General features: G+C 37.8%; 1 protein-coding gene across 3 annotated transcripts; it reads left to right on the top strand.

Moving 5' to 3' along the window:
- Positions 1-1,958: 1,958 nt before the first annotated feature.
- igfn1.1 (immunoglobulin like and fibronectin type III domain containing 1, tandem duplicate 1) lies at positions 1,959-27,809 on the top strand. 3 transcript variants are annotated; one of them, XM_014009529.1, is made up of 24 exons: positions 1,960-2,115; positions 7,634-7,716; positions 12,429-12,548; positions 14,201-14,343; positions 14,459-14,558; positions 14,661-14,705; positions 14,836-14,869; positions 15,296-15,479; positions 15,628-15,741; positions 15,831-15,999; positions 16,307-16,579; positions 16,701-17,723; positions 20,193-20,317; positions 20,429-20,570; positions 20,658-20,951; positions 21,056-21,352; positions 21,791-21,970; positions 22,065-22,193; positions 22,298-22,606; positions 24,196-24,281; positions 24,380-24,572; positions 24,657-24,953; positions 26,329-26,655; positions 26,767-27,809. In XM_014009529.1, the coding sequence occupies exons 2-24, from the start codon at positions 7,668-7,670 to the stop codon at positions 26,775-26,777; spliced, it is 4,644 nt and encodes a 1,547-aa protein (XP_013864983.1). In that variant the 5' UTR covers positions 1,960-2,115; positions 7,634-7,667; the 3' UTR covers positions 26,778-27,809. The 3 variants fall into 3 exon arrangements, with proteins under 3 accessions (XP_013864985.1, XP_013864983.1, XP_013864984.1); XM_014009530.1 differs by having other exon boundaries at positions 2,099-2,115; positions 7,634-8,733; XM_014009531.1 differs by lacking the exon at positions 26,767-27,809 and having other exon boundaries at positions 1,959-2,115; positions 24,657-24,952; positions 26,327-26,523.
- The last annotated feature ends 157 nt before the right edge of the window (positions 27,810-27,966 follow it).

The raw sequence follows: 27,966 nt of genomic DNA, 5'->3' as shown, positions 1-27,966 counted from the left end.
GGCTTCCATCATCATGTCAGAAATTTGGCACGTAATCTTAAATGCAAGTCAAAAGTAATGAAATAAAATTCATTTAAAAAAGCTGTGAAAGCTGTGACTGTCAATTATTTCTACAGTTAAAACAAACTTAGAAGAAGTTCAAAATCAAATATTTTCAGTAATTGTTTAACCTCCTAATGAGAAAGTGCTAATTAACATCTCTCCTCTTCAGGGAGGAAATGGTAAAATTGTTTTAGTTGTCAGGAGTAGGATGATTTTTAGAATTTAGCTAAGTATGAAAGAAGAAAATGAAGTTTGAGTCAGACAAATCACCAATTTTCAGCAAATCAGTTTTTCAAAGTTGGAATCCATCTTTGTGCCACCATGCTGCAGCTCAGCAGTGTTATGTTTTATACAGTAACTAATCTGAAACTTCCACCTTAGCACACAAGTGCAAAACCTCGATAACTAAATGCAGAAACAACTGAAATGGTCACACTTTTGCAAATCGTCTGCACTAAACTCTAATTATTKTACTGGCCATGGCAGACCATTTTGTTCCAAGATCTACTCCCATAGAACCACGTATACGTTATGTTTCCAATTTAGCTTTTCATCACTTCCTTTCCAACTTTTAACTTTTTGTTAATGTAGTAATGGGCTTGGAATATTCTAGAGCTTGAAACGGTATCAGGACTGTAAGGCCACCCCTGGGRTGATGACATCTGTAAGTAGAAATCTTTATGTACAGTGTGTCAGTTTTATGGTTGTTATTCTTGTATAATGACGTCAAGGTTTACAGTGTAGGCTGTAAAGGGTTTTGGTATGCAGTAAGACTGGCATGTGGTTAAAAAACACTTTTTGGAGGTGGTGTGGTAAACTCCACTTCTTGTAGGCAGTTGTTGGGTAACATGTGTAGCCTGTTCTGTTACTACTTATAATAAAAAACAAAAAAATTGAAATTTTAAATTTTWAAACATCTGTCATAATGGAGATCAGATGTTGGTCAATAAAAAAACTGCTAAAAGATACATTTGAGTTAAATATGGTTTTGTGATCAAACGACTGTTTAAAATAATTTTGATAAGATTTTAGTTGTTCACAAAACAAACACCAAAGAGCTTCCTGGCAGATGACAGAACTCCCAATAGGACGAAACAATGTGAGRCGCTTCTTTATTTAAGTCTCTGCAGACAGTGGCTGGTAACATTTATCTTATCTCAAAATAAAACTACCACTGACAAGACATCTAAATGTAATACCAGAGAGAGTAACATGAGACGGGAGAAGAAAGCAGCCTTKAACTTTTATTTAAATCGAGGTCCAACTCTCTGTTAGTTTTCTTTAAACACAAAATGACATCAGAACTGTTCTTACCTTATTGCGTGAACCCTCAGTTTTATGTGTCAAATAATTCACTTTGCCCCAATTTCAAACTTTATCTAATAAACGTTATCATCATTATTTCCACTCCAGTTAATCAAATCCATACTGGTCATTGAGAAAGTCTTTATTTTGTTAATTGAAGTTGGCAGGATAGTAATTACTTCATCCTAATCGTCAAGAATTGATTTTCTGAGGTGAATGCAAAAATCAGTCTGTGCACTTCTAAATGAATTTGACAGCAAAAACGTAATTCCTGCACAAATGTTTGTGTTCGTATTCAAGATTCATTCAAAGCAGTTTGTTTTACAAGTGCAAAAGAAAAATAAAATAAGAAAAAAACAAGTCCAGGAACATTATCATAATGTTACACTTGAAAAGGTCACAGCTCATGTGATTTAGTCCAGGTTGTTCCCATGCAACAACCTCACGCTTGTTCATGTCACTTCCTTCAATTTACGTGAACAAACAATCATTTAGAAGGTATTTACCCTGCTCTTTGACCCACCCTTTGCAGTCACCCCCCTTTCTGCTTCACCGCCCACTCAACCCCCCCAAAGTCTTCGGAGTCATCAGYAATTTGAAAAACCCTAAACAGCTTTTGGAAGTCGCTGAGGCCGAGCAGAGGACAAGCATCAAGCACACACTTGCATGCTGGTGGAAGGATCTGTTGCAAAAATTAGTTGAAGGCACAGAGTGATTGCACTCCTGTCTGAAAGGAAGAGMGCTGAAAGCACTGAGGACTGGGAACAGGTAGGTGGCCCACAAAATGAAGGCTGGATGATAAAAACAACAACAACAACAAAAAATGCTCTGAGCAGAGAAAAAAAGGGCTWGAAAGCCAATTATTTAATGTTTCCTCTTGCTAGCATAATCTAGATAAATGTGTCATGATTTAATCAAAAAGATGACAGCACTTGGTGAACAAAAGGTGCAAACAAATAAATAAAAACCTTGCTTCGGTATGTAGTTGCAGATTTTCCCCCCCTTAATGCTTAAGCTTGCTGCTGCAATGTAATTTAAATATTTACAGATAATTTAATTACTATTTGGCATCTAATTTTAGCTGCTCAAATTACACTGTGTGCCACTGCATTAATAATGAGAGCGTAAACATTGCAGATAATTTATTTACGAACAGGACATAGATTTGGCAATAGTGCATGAAATCACCTTTGCAAGGCACGCAACTTCTCAGTTTTATTTTACACTTAAACCTGGGAGGCTGGATCACAGCAGTAGGACCAGAGCTGTGGGGCTGTTGGTGATAACTAACTTTAGATGGAGGTATCAAATCAATATGTAACCTGAGATTTAGGGACCTGCAAGGAGGGAGTGGGTTGTAGTTTGGCAGAAGATCAATTTATTTTTACATTGAAAAGCTCTGCAGTTGATGCTGTCTGCTCTACATTACACACCACTATGCACACATGAATGCACATGTTTAGATCGCTGTTTTGAGCATTAAAAGGTACAAYTTTATGATGAAATTGGGGGAGTTAAAAAGAAAGAATCTGGAAGAATCGCAAAATGCACAGGTCGGCATTTTTAGGTTTTCTCCTTATAAATGACAAAAGCATTAAATTGTCAACACTTTCACAGAAACTGAGCACATACGCAAATCCACTGGGAAGTTCATGTAACACCATTAGAACTCATTTGACACCAAAAAACCTTGTCATCAAGACTAGTTTTTTGAGAGTTACACAGCTAAAGCCGCTTTCTGTCTTGTTTGCTCAGCTGCAGTCCCTGTTGTGTGGAAAAAGGCAGTGAGCGACATTTGAGAAGCTACCAGATGCCATTTTCTGAGTATGTGGTCAGTGGTGCAGTCAGCTGCAGTGGGTTGAAGAGTCTGAAACATGTCACGTACTACTAAGACATGAGGCAAATTCACACTGAGTTCTGCAGTGCTTTCAGGGTCTTTTTTAACTTTTCATTTCTAAATGATTGTATCTCATTTTGGGAAGAAAAAGGGCAAAGATAAGAAGTGTTGCAAAGAATATAATTGCATAGCCACATCTGAAAATAGGAATCAAAGTTATTGTTTGTGTAAATGACATACTGTATCTCTTTTTGATGCCATCTCTTGTGTCCCACCCTCTTTATGATCGTTGGCAACACGTGTTTGCAGTTAGGTTGATAATTTGTTCACACCACCTAACTCTGGTCAAAACTGGCTCCATAAATTCCATGTTTGATTGACTGAGACTGAACTGAGGTTGGGTCGGGTCTGTTCTCGTCACACACTTGCAGATTTTGCGTCGTTACCCCGTCACACGATAACAGATTCTTGTGACAACTAGTCTTGCCAACTGTCCTCAACTATTGCAGATGGTGCAGACTTTGTCCGACAAGAGATCATGGGTAAAATCTGGTGTATCCTCAGCTGATTGAGCCATTAGCCAAAGATCTGGCATGTCATGGTATGGTGGCCAGTGTGCTCATAGCAAGGAAASAAGTGCAACAGAGAGGGTCTAACATTATGTGTCAAACTCAAGGCTCACGGGTGACTTCCATCCCCTGAGCAATTTTGTTGAATAGCCCTGAATTAATGTCTCAAAACAACCCTAAACTACATCTCCCATAATGCATGTTAATTATGTATGAAAATTCTCTGTCGGAAAGTGGGAAAGTTCCGAATTCAAGACTTACAACAACTCAACAATGAGTAAAATGATCTTACTTTTACTTTTAACAGTATTTCTGTTTTTTTTTGTACATTTAGTCAGCTGTTTTACATGGTATGTTTTAATGTTTAAAAGAGGATGCATTAAGATGATGTTTCTATGCAGGAAATACCATGTAGAGCTCAGTTATTGTTTGTTAGCAGCGCTCAGCCAGAACAATGAGACGAGGAACAAGACATTACATGTTTAGTCATAGTTAAACATGAAATGTCAAAATTCATTGCAACTGGCCCTTTGAAGGCCACAATAAAACTCATGTGGCCCTCAGTAAAAATGAGTTTGACACCCCTGGTCTACCTGAAGGGGGCTGGGTCATCTGATTTAAGAAATCCTGTAAAAACCCGATAACTATTAAATCCTGATTTTTAATCGAACACAGAATATAATAAGGCCAACATCTCATTTATTTTTCATGCAGATGATCTCAAACACAGGATTAAAAAACATAACAGAACACTTAGTCTTGGATCGGTCCCCACAGAGCCCAGGTGTAAGATCTGAAGGAGAGCTGATCAAAAGGCAGAAAAATAAATCCAAAGCAGGACTTTTCAATGCCCTTCAAGGACCCTGGAAACATTCCTGACGACTGCTGAAAGAAACTGCAAATATAGATTTAAAAAATAAAAATATATTATGTAATTACGTCCTGATGCATCTCAGTAATCCAGGTAGAAAAAATCAAAAAGAAAAAAATAAGTAGGTCCTCTGGATGGGTTCTTCTTTAGWGAAACGTTTCGTCTCTCCTCCAAGAGACTTCTTCAGTCTGATGAGTTTCAGGTGAWCTCAGCCTTATAAGCACTGCCTCCACATAGTGGATCTTTTCCATGTGACTAACCTGTTTGTCCACTATGTGGAGGCAGTGCTTATAAGGCTGAGTTCACCTGAAACTCATCAGACTGAAGACGTCCCTTGGAGGAGAGACGAAACGTTTCACTAAAGAAGAACCCATCCAGAGGACCTACTTCTTTTATTCTTTTTGAAAAATATATTACATTTATTTTGTGGCTTTTAAAATGGTGCAAATTGGGGTTTTGACTTTCAGTTTGCGTTGATATTAATGTACATGTTCTTCAGTAAATGGCTGTACCCATTTCTTATTTTCCAATCAAAATGTTAAATATAAGAGGCAGCTCAAAAACATTTTCATAGTAATACATAATCACGTTAGTAAACCCAAACAGCAGCAAAAATTTAGTCTGAGCAAAATGCTGTAAGTGGTCCAACATTTCAGCAAACCCTTCCTATTTTAATCTTAGTGACTTGTCACGCTGCCTGCAGTGACAACCTGCTTTCCCATTTAATAGTTTTATGTAATGATGTTATGATTTTTTTTAAAGCAACAGACATCCAGTGAAATGTCGCCTGCAGCACAAATCTCAGAGTGACAGAGGTAGATGAGCAAGGTGTATTAAAAGCTGTTTTGTCTTCAGTACCTCTCCCCCACATGTCAGGATTCATTAAAACGCTGATCCAAAGCCAAGCATTAAAGTCAACATGTAATGAGCTAAAACAGTCAAACGATTCACTGAATGCAAAGTGGAGTGAATTCTCTTCAATGCATAGAATCGCTCGCCAAGAACTCAACACTTGCAGATTGTTTTCGCTCTTACCATATGTGTTGCAGAGAACATTTCCAAGAGCCGAGATTGCTGTATGAGCACAGAACCTTTTCAAACGTATGCTGGAGCATGTGCAGATCATGAACATGAAAAAAWATCCAAGATGCTTGGTTTGATGTTTAGAGAGGTTTTAGTGACACATTTTAATTTATGCACACACATTTTAGTAAAATTTTAGTGTTCGTAACCACAGCGTTAAAAAAAATCACAACTACGCAATATCCATCTTGTGATTAGAAGCAAATTAATAATGATGACGTWACATTTCTCTTTATAACCACACCTACTTCAAACCCCTGCCTACTGAGGAATTTAGGACCCTTTAGCATGAGAGGCTTTAGGTCAAGTTTTACAAGAACAAATTGTAGTAATAGYTTTAAGAACATGGCCTTTTCATAAGTATGCAGAGCTGTGACTCATATAGCAGTTGGGAGTCACACAAGTCAGTTAGCAATCATTGCAAATATCCCACTGCACCAAGAGTTTCTATAAGCAAGATATATCTGGCATCTTACATTTAAACATTTATAAAAACAGAAAATGACTAAGCTATAACAAATAAATAAAACTATCTCAAACCTAAAGATAAACTACTGGTCCGACAGACAATTTTGGTTTGCATTTAAATAAGGTTATAAATCAAACATCTTTAGTGCACCATGGCTTTCAGTAAACTCTAATGCCAGCCAACTTAAATCCCCAAACAAATTGCGTACATAAATATCATGATAATTAAWGTTTGCAGAGAGGGAAGGAAGTGCGCAGAAGTGTCTGACTAGACAGAATTTTGCTCCTGACGTTTTACCCAGTAACAAAGATGAGAAGAGGAGAGTTTCTGAAACCCATTTKAAGGTCTAGTAAAACATCACCGCCATCCATCAGAGTGATGCAAGAGATCTGTCACTGACTGAGAGAGAAATGGCACAACCCGGATGGGAGGCCAGCCCATCACACGTCACCATTATAAAMCTGTGATAAACATCTAGTGCAGTCGAAGCACTAAGTGGCATAATAGTTGTACTAGATACATAATGGGTGCAATAGTATGATTACTTGTCAGTGAGTTTTAGTTAGTCATAAAGTACTTTACCCAAATTTCATTAAATGTAGTCAATTAACAATGTCAGCACTGATCATTTTAAACAAAAAAGTGCATGCAAGACTGGCTCGTGATATAAAATACAATTTGCCAAAATGTATGGTGCATTATAATTTGTGCACTTTACCTCGTCTATCCCTTAAGGTCAAATCATACGATCCATTTTAAGTAATTAGAGGAAAAAAAGATTTCTGCAACAGGAAGTAGTATCTTTGTACTTTCTAAATCTGGCATCACATAGTTTAGGATTACATGAAGAAACAGAAACCACAGAGACAGAACTGTGTGTTCTGCACAACTCCTGAAAACAATCTAACTGCAAAATGCTCAGCTCAGATTTGTCAAAGTCATTTTTTTTTACTTTTAGAAGCTAAACCTTTGCACGGTGCTGTATGTTTTTCWGATTAAACCATAAATTACTGATATTTGTACTGGGAGACCGGGCAGTGCTGTTGTTTGCAGCAGTTTAATACTAAAGCCAAGTTTTCCTCCAGTTCATATAAGGCATTGAGATCTGTGTTTATGCATACCTGAAGATGATTCATGGGTCAGGAATGCAGATCAAGTTGAGACCAATGGTTACTGTAAATAACACTGCCTGCTGCCTCTAACTGACCGGTCAGAGGAACTGCAGTGCTGGAGAGGAAAAGTGTAACTAAGGCACCTGAGCAACCAAGAATTACTAAAATCTCTCTAAAGGGTTTAGATGTTGTTGTGAAAATCTTTAAGTGACCTATTTATATAGAAAAAAAAACTAATAAATTCCACTTATTCCAATGCTAGCAATGTTACCTCAAATTCTGAAGAGAAATTCCACATATAAGGTGTTCCATTTTTTATAGTTTCATCTTCTGTCTTTTGTGCAGAACCCTCTGAATCAGCAGCCAAGAAGAAATAAAGATGTGGAGGAAGACAAAGGAGGCTGAGCCAACTGCCGTTGGGCAGGCGGGTAAGTGGGGAAGTCAGTCAAAGGTTTGTATTCCAGCTGCCTCCACCTGTCTTTTTCCTTTATTCCAGAGATGATTCTCATCAARATTCTATTGAGACACAGTGCACAAACTCTTTGCCAAAAAAATCCAAAGTCACACACTAAAACCTACAAGAAAGGAGAGCATGTGATAAGGAATGGAATGAGAACATCAGTGCCGTGCAATCATCTTTGATGATGTTGAAGCAAAGCATCTGAATATTACTGTTCAGATACATTTAATGTCTGAGCAGGTCAAACTGTGTTTGGTGTTCTTGTCAACACTTAAAGCAGCCATACATTTTTTTTACATTGAGGAGAAGGCTGCTACCTTGTTGTCACACTCCTTATTCTTAAGAACAAAATCAAAAGGACAACAGTTGAAGGAAATATCTGATGGCAGAAGACAAGCTCAAAATAAGTTATTCTGTGTAAACTGAATAACTGAATGCTGGGGAAACCTCTTCCTGAAGAAACCCAATCCAACACAACACATTTGCAGCAGATGGTTACTGCAACACAAACATATACATTCTTGCTTGATAAAAGAAAAACTAGGGATTTAAAAAAAAAAAAGAATTTCCCCGCAAATGTTTTTTTTTCCTAAGTCTTTCCGAAATTTCTCTCAAGCACCGTGCAAGAGTCATCCTGAGGTGTCTGCTGTGAGAAAATGCATAAGCAAGCTTTGAGTTGAGTCTCAACAGTTGCCATCACGTCTTTTTTCAAGCTACAGCACAGAGCTAACACGCCGTTATATTTTGTCTTTCGCTAACGTTGTCGTCATGTTTTGTCTTTTAAAGCATTTGGTCTGCGAATGTCTGCATTTGTCCACCCCGCTCAGGGGTCTTTTGTGTTTATCATGTGTCCATAATCCTGTCAAAGTTCCAATCTACCATGGTGCTTTTGTCAGGATTAATATTTCTCTGTCCTGTGCCCTCTCCTGATGTCATGTTACGTGTTAAACCGGCGGTTCTGAGGGAGTTCACCCCAACGACAAAGGTATGCGTGCAGAAAAAKAAACCAGATTACACAAGAGATCTAGCTTTATAAATGCATGACGCCTTGTTGGGTTTAGTTGGATGCATGATGTGATCTTCATCGCTTCTTGAAAGGTGTCATCCAAGGCAGATGATACAACTTTCAGTGTCACAACGGAGGCAATTTGTTGGGACATTTTCATCAAACTCCATACTGTATGAACACTACATGCTGTTGCTTAACTGGTTATGACTGCCAAACCTTTACTTTAGCTGGCAATTTTAAGGGAAAATGCCACTTTTTTCTCCAAACAAGTCAAAATAGACTAGCCCCATACAAGATGGCACCACTGATGAATCTCAATAAATAAACTACACCAATGAAACAGCTGGTGTGATCATTTAAAAATGTACATGTTCCAAAAAACAATAAAAAATGCTGAAACAGATCCAACTTGTTTGAGTTGACTTGTTTGAGTTAATCTTTTTTCTCAAACTAAGTTCAACAATAAAATATGTATGAGTTTTTTTAAGAATAAAGAATACTGAAAGTACATATTCAAGGTTTTACATTTACCTCTATTTTTTCCCTGAGGTTTGACCTTTTCATGTTTTCTTGCATGCAGCTGTCACATAATTGCAATGTATGAGATCCAAAAAGTGCTCTTAGAAAACCATGTCTGTCAGGTTAACTCAGAACGTTAGCATCTTAAGTTAACTAGCTTGAAAGACGCGTGGAGCCTCGCCAAACTCATTCTATTCCTGACAAGTGCTCTGGAATACCACAAGTACACAAAGCTCTGCAGGGAACAAACTCAACAAATAAAATCAGAAATAAAACACAACTATAAAATCTACAAAGACCAAGCGCTGAGATTTATACACATAGACTAAATAACGGAGGAACCCGGGGTTTGATCTGAAATGGAAACATAAAATTCTCTGACCTGAAATGTTGAGATGAACTGTTAGTTTCAAAAACAACTGGTTTAGTTCAATTTTGATTATGTATTAAGTGCACCTATGAAATAAAATACATCATGAATTATTTTTACAGTTCTAAGCAACGTGACAATCAATACCTTAAATGTTTAATGACACTAACCCAGTATGTCAAGATAAAGCCTGTACTGTAAGATTACGGGTACATTTCTGTAGCCATCTCAGCACTTGTGATAAATTTGTGATAAAAAAGGGCTTCCTGATGCTGTAACAGTACAGTATTAAACACTAGAAGCACCCATGTCAACCTATACATAAAGAATGTTGAAGTAAAGCTGCAGATTTAGGCTGAAAATGTCAGCTGACAAAACAGGATTTACATGATGTCTTTAGAAAAGACTTTGGCAGCAGTGCTTGGCAAAAACTGACGTGGGAATTGGTGACCTCAGATCTTAACACAATGAAATAATAATGCAGTAATATCTTACAGCAAACACTAAACACCGTTTAATGTTTGATTGTAACTATATTTACTGCAGATATATTTATATAACGTGCCGATAAAGATTTATCAATCTGGACAATCTCAAGATCAGAACTATTCACTATAATAAGAGTTGGGTCTAAAGTAATTATTTTAGGAATACTGCATAACAAACAACTGTGTTTTACATGAGAATAGAACTAACAACTCAACAGTTGTCAGGACGTGTAACGTCTTAACAGAATGTATTGAATATGAAAGAATTGAACACCTTCTGTTCTCCGACAAAACAGAGAAAGATTAAAAAGACTGCTATACAGCTGTGACTTTGATCTTTTTTTCTCTAGACACACCTTCTCAACAAAAGCATGTGAAACTGCTGTTTTATGCACTTTGACATGAAGGAAATGAAAAGACAGCAGGCAGCTCGGCAGGAGGATAAACTCAAAGTTTATTATATGTTTCTGTAAGACAAGGTTAAGACACTCTAATTTCCAAGAAACTGGCTTTTAGGAAACCACCCCAGTGCAGCGCTCCATCTGTGCTGGGACACCGATTAGTGTTTTAGGAATAATTACTGTTCATGTTTTAGCTATGTATTAAACAGCTGAGGTCCTGCTGATTCCCACAAGCAAGCAGGAGGAAGTCGAATCTTTTCATCTGCAGGCATTTGACCTGAAGATTAAATAAAAACCTTCTGCTCTCCAGTGATAATAAGCTTACTCATCTTACTGCTGGGAACTAAAATCTCCTTAAATGTCCTTGCTGGAAATGTTGCTCTAACATAGTTGTTAAATTTACATCAATAATATATATTTACATATTTTTAGCACATGTACATTGAGGATCGTGTTAAATCTGCCCTAGAATAACCTTATAGGATGCTTTTGCAAATAACTGACTCATAATATAATTGGCTGGTGTGGATTATTTTTCCTCTCTCTTTTGAAGGTGCTGTAGATCAAWACATTTATGCCAACATGTTGCTATYAATGGTTCCACTATTATCATTGAAATGTGGACAATCAACTTAAAGACAATGAAACCAGCCTATTATTGTTATTATTGTTATTGTTATTATTATTATTATTATTATTATTATTATTATTATTATTAAGCTACCTTTAGTAATTGCTACAGTAGTTCTTGCTGCGAGTTTACATTCATTCTGCTAAAGACTGCATAATGCTGGAGTGCTCTAATCATCAGCTTTATTGCAACAAAATATACATTTAATACAACAAAGGCAGAGTAGGTGGAGTTAATTATTTAAAAGCAAATTATTAAACTTAAAAAACTTTAGGAAAATCTAAACCCCTGTGACCAGCGTTCAGGGGTGCAGCTTTGCAGATTGTTGAGGGGTAATTATGTTTCAAAACTTTAATAACCAGCTAAAATTACTTATTTAAAATATTTCACTATGTGAGCTATGTGGCTCTATGCTACACCTCATAAAACTATGCTTACAGTATACTTTCTTACATTCATAAATTAAACAGTAGCTATTTCTTAATTATAATGAATTATGATATATACTTTAGTTGGTTAAGCCAGATCAAGACAGCCCAATGAACAATCCTTACTASTGYATGTCAGATCCAATATTTTAACTAAATMAAATAAAATGAAATAAAAGTTTACCCTGCATTTCTCACAACCATTTCCCATTATGAGTGTTTTGACTTAAAGGTTTTGTGAGGGAGTAAGGTCACAGCAAAGCAAATGCAAAAAAGATGCAAAGTAGGTGGGAATGCAAATTATCCAGCTTTATTTTGTTTGTCAAAAAATAAAAAAAATTTTAAAAACACAGCTCTACGTGAGCAAGTTCAGCAAACTATTATCAGGGTCAAAAACTCCCAGCAATGTGAATATTTGTTTCAATTCAAAGTCAAGCTAGTTGTAAGAAGTATTTGGTTGAAAAATGTGCACTTCAGCCAATACAAAGATGTAAAATGACATAAAAAGCTAATTTTGAGAGTTATGATGATTATGGGTTACAGTTTTGATTTGATAGAGTGGCATTTTCCCATTAAGATAATGCTTCTTTTATGGATAAACACATCACATTACAAGGGCCAGTGTTTCTTAGTTATAACAGATTTTTTTCTTTTTAAATTAATCTGAATTTAGCTTTGCTTAACACTTCTTTAAATATTGTTCATGTTTTAAACATTCACATTATCTAAACAAATCCCTGCGTATGTGGACTCACATTTGCTCATAAGCTTTGCCTTTATCTGGCCCTCAAACACTATGCAGGTGTAATTAATAATATGTTTCGATTCAATTAGGCATCAGGAAGAAATCGAAAGTGCCTGGTGTTATGATAACGCAGTTTATGGAGGAACTTCCAGAAGGAAAGACRACTCCAGATTTTACCAGAAAACCCATCGCTGTAACTATTCAGGAGGGTAAGTGTCTCGTCTGTTTGATGGATGCAGGCTGTCACAGAACTGTAAATAAATAAGAACCTACACTTCGAACGAATGAATTTAAATAACAGGTGACTGATGTTATTTAAACTGTATTTTTCACAATAAAAGCATGGTAAAGATATATTTTACATTACAGTGTGAATATAGATCATTTCAATTTGGATATTGTCTGTTTTTCATTTCTGTATTTTATAGAGATGAGCTGTTGTTAATGGGGTTTTGGAATAGAACTAAACATCATATAAAAAAATGAAAAACTTGGATCGGCTGTTTTTTAATTATTTGTTTATTTATTTATTTTTTAAGATATGAGGAACCCCTGTAAGCCGGTGGATCCCCATTTATAAAAAGCTTTGTTTTGACTTGCGCTGAGGCTGCACTGCGTAGAGGCGCGTCCTCCAGGTGGTGGATTGGGGATCCCTGTTCCTGGTGTTTAGGGGTGTGCCGAAATAAGCTGAAAGGCGAATAGGGTACCGCGAACCAAAAGCAGCCGGACAGGTGGGGCTCGATACAGGAAACCCACCTAGGAGAAGGAAAGCTCTGATGTAAAACCCGGGTACCGTCAACACTCGTCAGTCATCTACCTCCGGTGGATGGCAAGTTAAGGATTTTAAATTGAGCGGACAAGGGACCGGCCCCCAGTACCCGGCAGAAGGGGGTTCTAAAATCTCCGGGGACCCAGCCTGCGGCACATTGGGCACGGATGCTGCAGGTGGTCCTATGGCCGTTCCTCTGGCCTGTCTGGTGGGGAACCAGGCTGGATGGGCCAGAAATATAGTGACTGGAACAACCTTTACTTTGGCCCCAGGACCTGATGCTTATGTGTTGGGTCCTGAGCAACCGGAGGGTTTAGTGCCCTGGGGCTCAGTGACGGCAATGGCTTCTGCCACTGCTGTCGTTGTGTCTACAGGGAGTGCCCAGTGCGAGTGTAGCCCCTTGACTGCACCCCAGCGGGGAGTGGTCGGAGCCTCACAAGTGCTGGGGTCTCCAGGTGATGAGGACACCGACATGATGTTGGTGTCAGAGAAAAGGGTCCTAATCTCTGTGGTTTTAGGGATGATGTAATTTATACAGAGTAACTTGCATCATTGTAAAGATGCAAGTACATTGTTGTGTACCTGCCTTAGTAGGATGCATACAGGCATAGCCTTGATCCAGGAACCTTGGATAGTTAAGTCTTTGGTACAAGAATTTAGAAGTATTTTGAAGTATTTTGCCAATCTCTTGAGTAACTTCTGCATAACTCATATTTCTTGCTTTTAGGCTTTCTGCTTTTATTGTACACCCGAGTCTCTTGTACATTTTCAGCATCTCATCAGAAGAATGAAGCATAAATTTTAAAGACTCTCAAACAGACAAGGGTGCAGTCAGAGTTCAAGTGTTTTTTTTGTTTTGTTTTTTTTTGTATACATACTGATGGGCTCTAGCAGACTTTTTAGGGGAAAATATTTTTTGTCATGTTTTACTTATGTATCTACTTGGCTCATTCAGTTCTGGAGTTATGATGTGACAAATACTGTTCTCTTATTTGTGCGTGTAAATACAGCATAAAAATGTTTGATGCACTAATATATATTAAAAGTTTCTGCATAAACCATCTGCCACTAATAAGGAATTTTCTGTTGCAGGTAAATTTGCAGTCTTTAAAGCCATTGTGGCGGGCGATCCCACACCCACCGTGACGTGGAGCAGAGCGAACGGAGAAATGATTTTTCACCCTGATGTGTGCATGCAAAAATATAATGAAGCAAGTTGTGAACACACCCTTGAAGTAAGCTTTAAAAAAACACAACTATGACAATCAACAGTAAACATTTTAGGAAGCAACATTAAGATGATGTCATAAAAACAGTAACAGAACTTTAATTCCATTTTCATCCCATCAGTTCCCTAAAGTGGCTCCAGAAGACGCAGACACCTACAAGTGTTACGCARCAAATGAATATGGGAGAGCAGTTTGCACTGTTGTCCTGAACGTTATTGAGAGTAAGATTTACTGGAAATCATTCTATAAATCTGCTTCCATTGACRTAATCTCATGACATAACTGTAAATTTATATATCAAAACAAGCTTTGTTTGTTGACAGTGGGATTCTCCAAGACAAAAGAACTTCAAAAATCACAAGTGGAAGGTGAGGTTGAAACARCAAGCTGACATTGTGGCTGTTCTTTAGTTTGCATTTAAGCTACAAATTACCCATGAGACAAATTATGAGTAATAAATACTCAAAATTACAAAAGAGTTTTTTAATGTCTTTTCAGATCCAACAGACCTGAGAAAAAATCTTAAAAAACGGTAATTCTTTGATTTTACCAATTTCTTAGAAAAAAAACAAACCGTTACATTAATTTTATTATTGGGCAGCACGGGGGCTCAGTGGTTAGCACTGACGCCTCACAGCAAGAAGGTCCTAGGTTCAACCCCTAGTTCGGACCTGGGTTTTTTCTGTATGGAATTTGCATGTTTTCCTCGTGCTTGCGTGGGTTTTCTCCGGGTACTCTGGTTTTCCCTGCACCCCAAAAACATGTATAATAGGTTTCCTTCAGGCCCAGGCCTCCATTGAAAATGAGATCTGTGATCTCAATGGGATTTGCCTGGATAAATAACAGTAAATAAAAAAAACCAAATGTCATCATAGTGATTGCTATAGTGTTAGCAATATCATAAAAATAAATAAAACATCTGTTTCAGTGGAGCTTCATGCAGTTTTCCATTTTGCAGTAATCCAGATGGAACACGTGAGCAGAAGCCAATGGAATCAGATGAAAAAGTCTGGGAAATCCTGCTCAGTGCAGACAAGAAAGATTATGAGAGGATCTGCGCTGAGTATGGTATCACAGACTTCCGCAGGATGCTGAAGAAACTTACTGAAATGAAAAAAGAGCGAGAAGAGGAGATTGCACAGGTACAAGGCCTACAGACAAAACTTTTTCTTATTGAGTTACAGCCATCTCCAAAAAAATGTTTGTTTGTATATCATCATTTCTTAAACTGCTTTCTTTAATTTAGATAAATACCTTTTTTATTATTATTTTGCATAATTGTTTTCACAGTTTATCACGCATATTAGGACATTAAAACCCATCGAGGTCAAAGATGATGACTGTGCAACAATTGAGTTGGACATGGATCTTTTGGATTCTGGCAGCAAAATTTACTTGTACAAGGTGAGACATAAACTACTGTTTGTGTTATACTTTATTGTTGCAGTTTATTTCACCTGCGAAAAAAATGTTCATGTTCCAATGYTCTACAGGATGGTGTCATGGTTCCATTCACCAAAGAAGAGGGTGAAGGAATGAGGCATAGTTTAAAACAAGTCGGCAAAAAATACATCTTCACAATTAAAAACTTAAGTAAAAAAGATGCTGGGCTTTATTCAGTGGATGTTGAGGGAGTCAATGTKTTCTCCACAGATTTTAAAGGTATGTCTTTAGGAACAATTACATTTAAATAATCAAACAATGTTTCAAAATGTTACRCTTACAGTATACCAGATTAAAATCCTACATTAGTTTTACATTTTTGACTCTAAATATATTACCCTTATATGAAATAATGAATTAAAACATCTGACACTTTGTTTCTTACAATGAATAAACTAAGTGTACTAATTGCACACACTGAATTGCACTGAAACTACAAATGACCCTGAACCACTGAAAGTAAATGGAAGAGGTTGATGAAAGACCTGTAATTATTTATTATTTTGTATTTTTTTAAATGCTRCAGTGACTGAAGTTGACTTCGCTGTCAAAATAAAAGAGGTCAAAGCAGAAGAAAGAGAGGATGCCCTCTTTCAATGTGTCCTAACTGCACCAATAGATGAGATTAAATGGTATGGCAAAAAATCTCTATTGTCCAATAGTGAGAAACATGAGATAACTGTATCAGAAGATAAGCTCATCCACAAGCTGATGGTGAAAGACTGTATGCCTTTGGATGCTGGGATCTATGCTGCTGTGGCAGGAATCAAATCTTGCAATGCCTGGCTTATTGTTGAAGGTAAGAAACATTAATTTCTTTATTTTTTGTGTTTATGAATTGTCACATTATAGGGACGATACGCAAATAATAGAAAAAGTAAAGTTTGAATGAATATTATATTTTCTTTTTTCTTTCGTAGCTGACAAAAATCCCGCCAAAAAGGCCAAAAGGGGAGAACGCAAAACCACCATTGCTGGTGCAGGCAATGACGAAGAGCTGTTAAGAATAGCCAAAGAACAGCAGGCAAGATATCAAAAAGAAATGGAGGAAAAAATGGAACTTGCAAAAAAAGCCCAAGCAGAAAAGGAAGCTGCAGAAGCAGCGGCCCGAGCTGAGAAAGATGCAGCTAAAAAGGCAAAGGCTGAAGCCAAAGCGGCAGCAAAGGAGGCAGCAAGAGCTGCTGCAAAGGCAAAAAGGGCTGCAGCTGGAAAAGATGGAGCTGTAAGAAAAACTAGGAAAAAAGTAGCTAATGCTGATGGTGCTGGTGACGGGGTGGGAACTTCTGCTGTTGGCGGGGTGGGAACTTCTGCTGACGGAGCTAGAGGAGCTGGAACTGCTGGAGCGGGCACAGGTGGTGCTACAGTTACTGGTGCAGCTGGTGTTGGAGGTAGTGTAGCTCTTGGTGCAGGTGGCGCTGCTGGTTCAGGTGGGACTATTGGTACCGGTGGGGGTGCTGTTGCTGATGCAAGTGGAGCTGCTGGTGCACGTGGTACTGGTGGTGCCAATGGTGCTGCTAGCACTATTGGTGTTGGTGGTGTGTATGGCGCAGCTGGAGTTGCCATTGGTGTGGCTGGTGCCAGTGGAGCTGCTGGTGCTGGTCATGCCGGTGGAACTGGTGCCGGTGGAGTTGTAGGTGGCACTACTGGTGTAGGTAATGCTGCAACCAGATTAAATGGTGGCACAAATGGAGTTACAGATGGAGGTGATGAGGATGAAGAATTGGAGGAGTTTTCAGAGGAAGAAGAGGAGGATTTATTTGACTATTCTGATGAGGACACTGAGGGGGAGGGAGAGAAGGAGAATGTGGAGGGAAGGAAAGGAGGTATGAGAGGAGAAAGAATGGATGACAATGGAGGAGATGAAGGAGAAGGAGGAGGAGGGACAGGAGAGAAACGCAAGAAACAAATAAGAGCTGGTCCATTGGTTCCTGACACAGTTATAGGTGAGTAATGAATTATTTATGTGTTGCTGTATGAGTGGCAATATTTCATTAAATTAAACGCGTATTTCACTTCATGTTCTTTTAGATATAACTGTATAGTTGCTGTTAGGCTTAAAAAGCTATTTCCAAAAACTGCAAAAGGAAAACTTTATTTGGWTAAAGTTTGAAGTTTGTCTGTGGTATGGTCAGATTATTGAACTTGTAAAAAAGTTGACACATTTCCATCAAACTACAGTAACAATGAAGTTACAAGGTTTTGATGTAAGTTACAACTAAGAGTTTTGTTTGTTTTGTTTGAAGGTATTTAGTTAAACAGCACATTAATTGCATCACTTTATCATCAACTTGCCAGTTGCAAAGTTTATTCACAATATGTGCAGATCCTGTTGAACATTTTAATAAATTAATTTTAATTATCATATGATGCAATTTAAAAACAATATCTATATAACACAATAGAACCTCAGACAGACATAAAAGTGTTTAACAGAGTTGAATAAAATTAAAAAAAATCTTTGACAATAATTGGAATATTTTTGCCAGTCATTTTTTCACACTTTAACTTATGCTTTTCATACTACTGTTTTTCTCTGTTCCCATCAGTTTTCAACGTCTGGTTAAATATAATAGGAAAATCATGCTAYATTTATTATTTTTATGCCAAACCTTGGGACACTACAGGCCACATTATATGTTATTTAAAATTCAATTTTCTTTTCTCTGATATAAAACATAAAATTAGATTTGTTTGTTTATGTGTTGTGTGCATAATTTATTTATTTTTTTGTTATTGTTTTTATGTTCATAGATCTGCGTGTCTTAAATGACAATGAAATTGTTGATTTCCGGTGTGGAATAGTAACATTGACAGTGAATGGAGAAAGTGAAAAAAACAACAATGACTTTTGTTTTATGGTGTAGCTGGAAACCTAAGACACCTTGAAGTGTGTAACTGTGCCACAGCACAGCGTATTCAAACAGGAGATAAAGATTAAATGTAAGCTAGACACCATATTTCCCTCAACAATGGTCTTCTGAAATAAATGCCATGATTCTGATTTTATATTGTCATCCTTACTGTAACAGCAATTTGGAAGCATTGGATAGTGATTTCCCCTAAAACTGAAAAAAAAAAGCTGAGAAAACAGTAACAGCAGTAAAGCCAGGGTTGAATGCGGCTCTGGGCCAGCAGCATGCTGTGATGAATCTCCTGAAAGTGGTGAGGGTGCTGATGGAGGTGAGCCAGCAGCAGCTGGCAAACATTCAGGCCATGCATGGCCAGGCCTGTTGATCGAGGAGACGGTGGTAAGACTTCAGGACAATAGTTCAACTGCTACACGGGAGGAATCATCCCAACATAAGTTCRTTTGATGGGTCGGTGTTTTTTCCAGTGATTTGAGGGTTAAAAAAGTAGACGTAACACTTTGTCTTACTGCAGATGTGTTCAGATTTAACCCTAAGTGTGACTAATTACATCTGATACAGTATACTACTACAAATTATTTAATTTTAATAATGTTGGCTAATATCGGAGTCACCTTTGTTATTTAAAATGTTTTTATTTACCCAAAAGTTGGTTTTCAGCTAAACATTGTTGTTTGTGTCAACCTAGTGTATTGTGTGCGTAATGTGCAGATCCATCTGTGCTTTGTGTGCATCTGTATTAACATTGCCGCTTGCTGTTTTAAGCATTACTTCAGGATGAGTCGGTGCGTTGAGTTCAATTATTTGTATGCAGAGCAGTGGATGAAATGATGCTACAACAGGAACACTTGTGTTTCAGTGTTAGATGAAATCTAACACACGGAAGATTCCTGAGGACAACTTGAACTGACCTTGAGCAGTCTCTATACTTTAAACCATTTTCCCTTTCTTTTTTTAAATTCACTGAAGACTGAATTCATGTCAGACAAAAAAATAAATAAATTCTTCAGATGGCCAAGGAACTGCCAGCGCAGAGGGAAATTTCATTTCTTAATAGCCTGTCTTTCTGTCAAGACTAAGTGAATGAAGGTAAATGAATTCCACTGGAGACCTTATTTTCTGCATTATCAGGAGATCAGAATTGTTAAGTTGAAGAAGACTTTCTAAAAACAGGACCTTAAGCTGCATCTTAATAAAGAAGATGTCTATATGAAGTGCACATAAAGTCAAATGTTTCCTTTCATCTGTTTGATAACTTGAACAATACATATTGGAGATATCTTCTTGATGACCTCACTTTTGATTTCTATAAAATTTAACACATTTACACAAATTAATAAAAATATGCAAACACCTGATATTTAAAAAAAATTAGGTAAATGTGCAAACACAGTAATTCAAAACACGTAAAACACATATCCATGTGTTTCTTTATTGTGGTTATTAGTTCCCATTTACAAACTCCTATTTAGATAGCAAGGTGGACAGGAGTCGGGGGTGGGGGAGGGGTAGATGTCTTTACTAACTTGTTTCCTAACCTCTCAGAGCCTGGAGTTCACTTTCAAGCTGGCCTTTCTGATTGCAAGGCCATTATTGGAGAAACAGCAGAGCTGGAGTGTAAAGTTAGCAGTGAAGAATGTGCCGGAATCTGGTACAAAGATGGAGCCGAAGTAAGTGCAGAATATCATCATCAAATCCATCTGTTTAAACTTTACTGAAGCAGTAAAGCAAAATTATAGTTTTGTTTTTGTTTGTTTACTTTGCTTTGCTTCTTCTCACAGATTAAATCATCTGATAATCTAACCATTTCAAAAGAGGGATGCTTCCACAGGCTGAAAATTCTTAAAGTTTCTGAGGAAAATGCTGGAAAATATAAATTTGAAGCAGATGGGCGAAAGACAGAGGGCGAAATAATTGTTGAGGGTAAAATAAAGTGGTCCTTATTCTATCAACAACCAACATCAATTTGTAACATAAACAAGCTTTGAATGTGTTTCTGTATCCACCCAGATCCACCCAGATTCAATGCTGAAGACCTAGAAGCATTTAAAACTCCTGTAACTGTGAAAAAGGGACACAAGGCTACTTTCAACTTGTCCTTCATTGGACGGGAACCTATAAAAGTTCAGTGGTACCGTGGGGGTGAAGAACTTTCAGAAGAAGGCAATATCAAGATTGAGACCTCCGAGGGAAATAGTCGCCTGCTTCTGTTGAAGCTGCAGCGTAAAGACAGCGGTGAAATTAAAATCAAACTCAAAAATGAGTTTGGGACTGTTGAGGCCATCAGCCAGCTTAATGTGCTGGGTAGGTAATGAAAAATGAGGAAACTTGTGCATTTCTATCGTAAAACTAAAGTAGAAGATGTTTTGATCAGATAAATAATGTACTCCGTGCCATAATTATGACAGATAAGCCTACACCTCCATTGGGACCTCTTGAGATTGTTGAAGCCGGCGCCTCTTCAATTGAATTCAAGTGGAGACCTCCGAAAGACAGTGGTGGCTGCCAGATCCAAAACTATATACTTGAACGACAACAAATTGGGCGGAACACCTGGAAGAAGGTGGGACCAATTGGTCCAAACGCCAGTTACAAAGACAGTGACGTGGATCATGGCAGAAGATACTGCTATCGCATCAGAGTGGAGACTGAAATGGGTATCAGTGAGTTGATGGAAACAGAGGATATTCAAGCAGGAACAAAAGGTAACCTCAGCTCAAATAGATCACGTTACTCTGGCATGTTGAAAAAAAACTCCTCTCCTTTAAAGTTCTGAACCACTGCAGGTTAGTTTAGAGAAGATCCCCTCTAAAACCGTTTAGTTCATAGCTGCTTGTTAACACGAACAGGTGTTCTTTACTGTTGTCAGCAAATTTTGACAGATATTAGGCAGACTTCTGGAATTCTGTTATAAATKAATTATATTCTTTCTAAAAAATAAGAAAATGTAAGTATGTGAATGCATCTACACTTAAACAACTGCACAAATGGTGCTACCTCAAATTTAGCCTAGTGCACCAAATTGGCTAGGGCCTGTTGTTCTGGACATCAATAAAACAACAGCTTGAAGTAGAAAATATTTTAAAAATATATTTAAATGCCTCTTCATTCAGGGTTACCAATTTTATTTATTGTGTATACAGCATACCCTGGACCTCCATCGGCACCAAAGGTTGTCAGTGCATTCAAGGACTGCATCACCCTTACATGGTCTCCACCTGCTGATACCGGAGGAACCAGTATTCTGGGATACAACCTTGAGAAACGCAAGAAAGGCAGCAACCTCTGGGGCTTAGTCAACCCACCAAATGATATGATCAAAAGTAATTCATAATGTATCTGCCTTTTCAGTTTATTTGTGGTAAAGAAGCTATCACAATAAGAAACTAATCAAGGAATTGCATTGCTGTTATCTAGGTAAAGGATCTGCAGTTAAAGATGTGGTTGAAGGCATGGAGTATGAGTTCCGTGTGTGTGCAATCAACAACTCCGGATCCGGTGAATTTAGTACACCATCTGAGTTTGTGTTTGCCAGAGACCCTAAAAGTAGGTCATTTTTTAACAAACATTATGACACAGCTGTCATTTTTTTAACTGTCAGAGGTATTAGTGTGACWGAATAAAAGCTGACATTGAATTATGTCTTACAGAGCCTCCTGGTAAAGTCCTTGACTTGAAAGTGACAGACTCCTCCTACACAACCCTGTCCCTGTCTTGGAACAAACCCAAGGACGTTAAGGAGGTGGAGGACGAAGCAAAGGGATACTTTGTGGAGATCAGACCTGCAGAAAACACAGACTGGGATCGATGCAATTCTAATGCAATATCTATGACCACATATACAGTAAAGGGCATGAAGTCAATGGCCATGTACTGGGTGAGAGTCATTGCCACTAATGATGGAGGAGAGGGACCGCCTCAGGAGCTAGACAATTACATTCTCGCCATGCCCCCTCCTGGTAAGCAAATTTACACTGAGTTCAAGCTGTAAAATATAATATTGTGAGTAAAAGGACAAAAACATACCCTTGACCACATTCACTGTGTGCAAATTTATAAACAAAAATAATCTAATTTAAGTTTAGTTTAATTGTCAAAGCGATATGTAACATACTTAGGAGTTGTTTACATTTTTGYATTAATTTATCAATTCACCACTTGTTAATTATAGCAGGTATTTAAGAAACCCAGGAAGATTTGAACAGTTCTCAAAATCCCTAATGCAGGAWAAAATGTCTGAATTGCTGATAAGTTAAAAACATGATTTTAAAAAGAAAAAAGTTATTTCATCACAAAGAGAGTAAAAATTTTATAAGTGAAAATGGAGACAGAAGCTTTTGAGCATAATATTTTGAAGATTTTGTTTCAGCTAATCAAATGACAGATGTTGTCCAATATGACTGTGGGGCTGGAAGATCATCACATCTTATACCCAGTTAATAAGTCACAATCTATCAGATAGTTCTGCCCCCCAGTGGCAACAACTGCCCATGACATGTAGATGTATGTTTGATGAAACCAGAGTGTACACAAAGGCTTATTATCCTTTTGGTATGTTAATAATTAACTTAAAAATAATTAAATAGTAAAAGGGTTTTAGTCCTCTGCAGAATTACATTCAACTAAAAAAGGTGACAAGCKCTTCACTTCATTTGAGATGTTTAAGCCTTTTAATGGGGTCCAAGTGGTGGCTTCTTTGATGGTGGGGATGATYTTGACCATTTTCCCAGTACACACAGCCTGGTGAAGACCAACTGTTCCTAAYGGGGACAAAGGCCCGGTCCCCAGTGGGGGAAATACCATTGGGTGGGTCAAAGGTTTTGTTTAGAACCAACGTGTGAAATTAGTTAAGTTAGGTTTTCGGTCAGGTATACTGAGGTTAGCTTTAGAGTAAGGGTTCAGGTTAGGAAAGTATTCACTCAGAGGGTCCCACCCGCCTACTGATTGCTCCTCAGAGTTGGTAAATCCCTTAAGAAGTACACGCTTGAGCGACATCAGGTCTAGTCCTGGGCCACTGGGTCCTATCTTTATGGGAAGTGCATGGYGGAGTCGGCTGTTCCAAGAGGTCATTGGAGACAGCCTATTGATTTGTATGTGGTGTGTAAGATGTAGTGGTATATGGTTGGCATATTTCAGTCAGTCAGAGCCCAGATTGTTGGATTGTTTTGTGGTTTGCTGGGGATTGGTTTTAAAGTTGGTGCTCTATTTTTAATAGTTATTTTGTTGTTTTAAATAGGGTTTATGGTTATTTTTGAGGTCTGGAATTTAAAGAAGCTGGGTGCTTCGGTGTAATGAGGATTTGTTTCGTTTAGGGTACTTTAAATATTTCCACCTTGTAGTTAGGGTTAGGTAAGTGTCTGTGTAAAAGCTATATAGTTATGTAGGGTTAGGATATAAAAATGACTGGTAAATTAATGGAAGTCATTGCAAAGTTCCCATGGGGATGGAAGAACAAACGTGTGTGTGTGCGTGTGTGTATAGCAACAAAGATAATACACGTTTTTGTTGTTGTCAAAAACAATAAAACTTTTATCTTGCTGTTTAATAGTAAGGCCACGATTCACGGATGCTAAAATCAAGAGTTTTATGATTGTGGGAGCGGGAAATTCAGCACGATTCAACATTAACTTTGAGGTAATTAAGAAAAAAAAATCTAGATAAGTAAAATCCCTGACTTTGCTTTCATTTTGTATACATGCAAAGTAAAACAAATCATTTTCCTTTTTTTGTAGGCTTCACCTTGGCCAGATGTAATCTGGCTGAAAGATGGGGTGCCTGTGTCTAAAAAAGTGACCATCAGCAATGCCGAGGGTACATCTCAGCTTCTGATTCCTTCGACCGAGCGTTCAGACACTGGAATTTACACCATCATTGTCAAGAATATTGTGGGCCAAGAAATGGTCAGCGTTGAAATTCGAGTCACAGGTGACTTGCATGCAGCAGCTCTGTGATTTCTTACTGCATTAGCCTGACTCCTCGTGTAAAAAAAGAATGTGTGTTTACCTCTAGAYGAGCCAAAGCCACCAGGTCCCGTGGAGCTTGATGAAAATGTGCCTGGCACCGTGACYATTTCATGGACCCAGTCTCCTGATGAGAAACGAGATGACAGGTTACACTACATGGTGACAAAGCGTGATTCAGTCAAAAGATCCTGGCACACTATAGGAGATCGAATCTTCAACAACAGATTCACGGCCAGCAACATCATGCCAGGGCGAGAGTACCAGTTCAGAGTTTATGCAAAGAAYGACATGGGCTCCTCCAAGCCTTCGGAATCACAAAAGTGGCTGATTCCTGCCAAAAAAGGTATTCAGAACTGGTTGTACCTTTAGACTTTTACTAGGAATTGAATAGTTTTATGGTACATAATAGTTATTTAACCAGGTAAGTCCCGTTGAGATCCCAGATCTTTTTTTCAAGGGAGGCCTGGGCCTGAAGGCAACCTACAGTATTGTATATTAGGGGTGGGAATCTTTTACTCTCTCATGATTTTTTTCAATACTAATTTTTGGGTCCAAGATTCAATCCAAAATCGATTTTTCATTCAAAACTGATAATGTGAGCCCATTTGTCGTGTTCCCAAAGTGCATCATCTTCATTTTGCAAACCTCGCTTATGCCAAACTCAGACTCCTTCAATAAAAACCAAATTGAGCCCAAATCTTTGCTTTCAATGAAGAAAGGGCCAGTTGAATCTCTCTTTCCTCCAGTTTTGTAGTTTTCTCTTTGTTTTGATGCTTTCTGCACTTTCATATGTTCCAGAAGCAGCTGTGTGATGACATCAGGACATCCCATTTACTGTAGTTACAAAATGGAGGCTGACAGCCATTGGATTTTTTTTTCATTTTTCTTTTTATTTATAAAAATAGATTTTTGGACATTTTAAATCAATTCTGAATCTTTGTAAATGAGAATCACGATTCTGATGTAAAATGATTTTTTGGTACATCCCTACTGTACATGTTTTTGGGGGTGGGGGAAACTGGAGTTCCCAGAGAAAACCCACACAAGCACGCATGCAAACTCCGCACAGAAAAACCCCAGGTCCTGAACCGGGGATCGAACCCAGGACCTTGTTGCTGTGAGGCATCGGTGCTAACCACTGACCACTGTGCTGCATCGTGTCCTGGATGACTTAAATTCTACACTAGCATCAGTTAGAGAACATGGAGTATAAAGAAAAGGGCATAAATCTTCCTCCAGGCTAACAACTAATCCAACCAGGACCCATTAGTTTTCAAAATAATGTCATACTTCTGTAAACAGAAGGCTACATTAGCTGATAATAAAACTCTTTACATTTCATGGTGCATTTATTTAGTTAGTTGCTGTTTCATCAACCAGAAAATATCCATGTTACTACACAAACATGTTTGTGATGAGCAGCATAGATTATGTAAATGTGCTGACATGCTGATCACACAAACTGATACAATCAGCAGCCTCAGCACCAACAGCATGATATACATGGTCCATGCTCAGCAAACATACAGTACATTTGCACAGTAACAAGGATACATCATTTTGTGTGTGTGTGTGTGTGTGTGTGTGTGTGTGTGTGTGTGTGTGTGTGTGTGTGTGTGTGTGTGTAAATATACAAATATCAATATTAATATTAGCTCGTTCAGAATTTGTTTCTTTACACCAGTGTGACAATGTACCAATGCATATTGTTCTTACAGAAAAATTCACTCTGAGAATGCCCAAGACAAAGGTCTGCGATCTACAGAGTCCTCCCAAATTCTTTGTCCCTCTGAAAACGCACACCGCTCCCCAAGGATATGAATGCTACATGAGTTGTGCCGTAAAAGGAGACCCAACCCCTCACGTAACATGGCTCCGCAACAACATCAGCCTAAATACCAACACTAACTACCTAATCTCCAACACCTGCGGAGTCTGTTCTCTGCTCATTTTGACGGTCGGAACTAAAGATACCGGGGAATACAAGGTTGTTGCAGAAAACCACTTGGGGAGGGCAGAGAGTTCGACTAAACTCACAGTCAGAGGTAAGTCTTTCCTATAATGCACCTGAGCTTTATATCGTATTTTGCATACATGCACATCAACGAGCTGATTTGATTTTTTTAACTTTTTTTTGCTGTTGTCTGTCATTGCAGAGTACATATAAGATGGCACGAACCAGGACGTTGGGAATTCACAAACCATGTTTTTAAGAGCTGAGCAAAGCTGAGCAAATCCCAACATCTGCAGACTGCAATATTAATAAGACTGGTTCAAACTTCTATTATTAAATGTTTGTTTTACAGTCCCAGCCATCTGGGCAGTCTGAGCTACAAAAAACCTTGGGCTTRCATTATTCACATTAAAAGCTACTCGCTTTGCTCAACCTTATTTTTGATTTTATTGTGCCAATTCACGCAACGGAATTTGTTTTATTGTTGGAATGGTGCAAACATCTGCTTTTGTGTCTGAGTTGTGCTTTAGATGGAAGATTATTTTAAATGCACAATAAATATCTAGTTACAATATTATTTTGTATGTTTTTGCTAAATCAGTTTTGTTTTTGGTGCTCCTGTATTTAGTCTTTAGTCTTGTTTGGTTGTGGAGCTGATTAGTGCTGAGGTCATATTTAACATAACTGGTTTTCCAAATTCTGTTCTTTGCATGGAAGGTATTTTGAATTTTTAAAAATGTGATTGATTTAAATCACTGATGGCTTTCTGTGTTTTCCAAATTACCCTTCTTAATTCACAACCAGATATGTGATTTTCACAATTTAACAATAATTTAAATCAGAAGGGATTTTAATTAGAAACCAAAAAGACACAAAATATTTTCAGCATGGTACATCAATGTACATTTTTGTGTGTTACAGGTAAATAAATGCTTAAACTGCTGTTTGATGTTATTTTTTTCAGCCACTCTACAAACTGATCATTTTGTCACTTGATTAAACAACTCTAAGTTTTATTTTTAATTGCTTCTTAAACAAATGTATATAAGAAGTCTGAAGCAAGTCTTGACTCAGCAAGCCTCAAAATTCACTTGTCAAGGCTCGTGAAATGTAATGCTAGTGATTTATGCTCATGCTTCTTATGTTACTAATCTGAGCATGTATCTGAGGCTCCAAGATTATTCCATGTGTAATGTTACAAAGAAATAAAAAAAGGAACACCTTGAACAAAAATGTGACTGACAAGCACGGGGTGTCATTTCTCAGGTTTAACCTAAAAGAGGGATTGACGTCTAAAAGTTGTGCTTGGTTTGAGCTACACTTAGAATTTCTTATCACAAGAAGATTTGGAAAGTATGTTTTTAAATTAAAATGAGAAGACATTCAACATGTGTTACTTGTA

The sequence above is a fragment of the Austrofundulus limnaeus genome, unplaced genomic scaffold (assembly GCF_001266775.1).
Source record: "Austrofundulus limnaeus strain Quisiro unplaced genomic scaffold, Austrofundulus_limnaeus-1.0 Scaffold59, whole genome shotgun sequence".
Classification (NCBI taxonomy): domain Eukaryota; kingdom Metazoa; phylum Chordata; class Actinopteri; order Cyprinodontiformes; family Rivulidae; genus Austrofundulus; species Austrofundulus limnaeus.
Note: the sequence above shows the minus strand (reverse complement) of the source record. Positions and strands in the feature narration are given on the sequence as shown.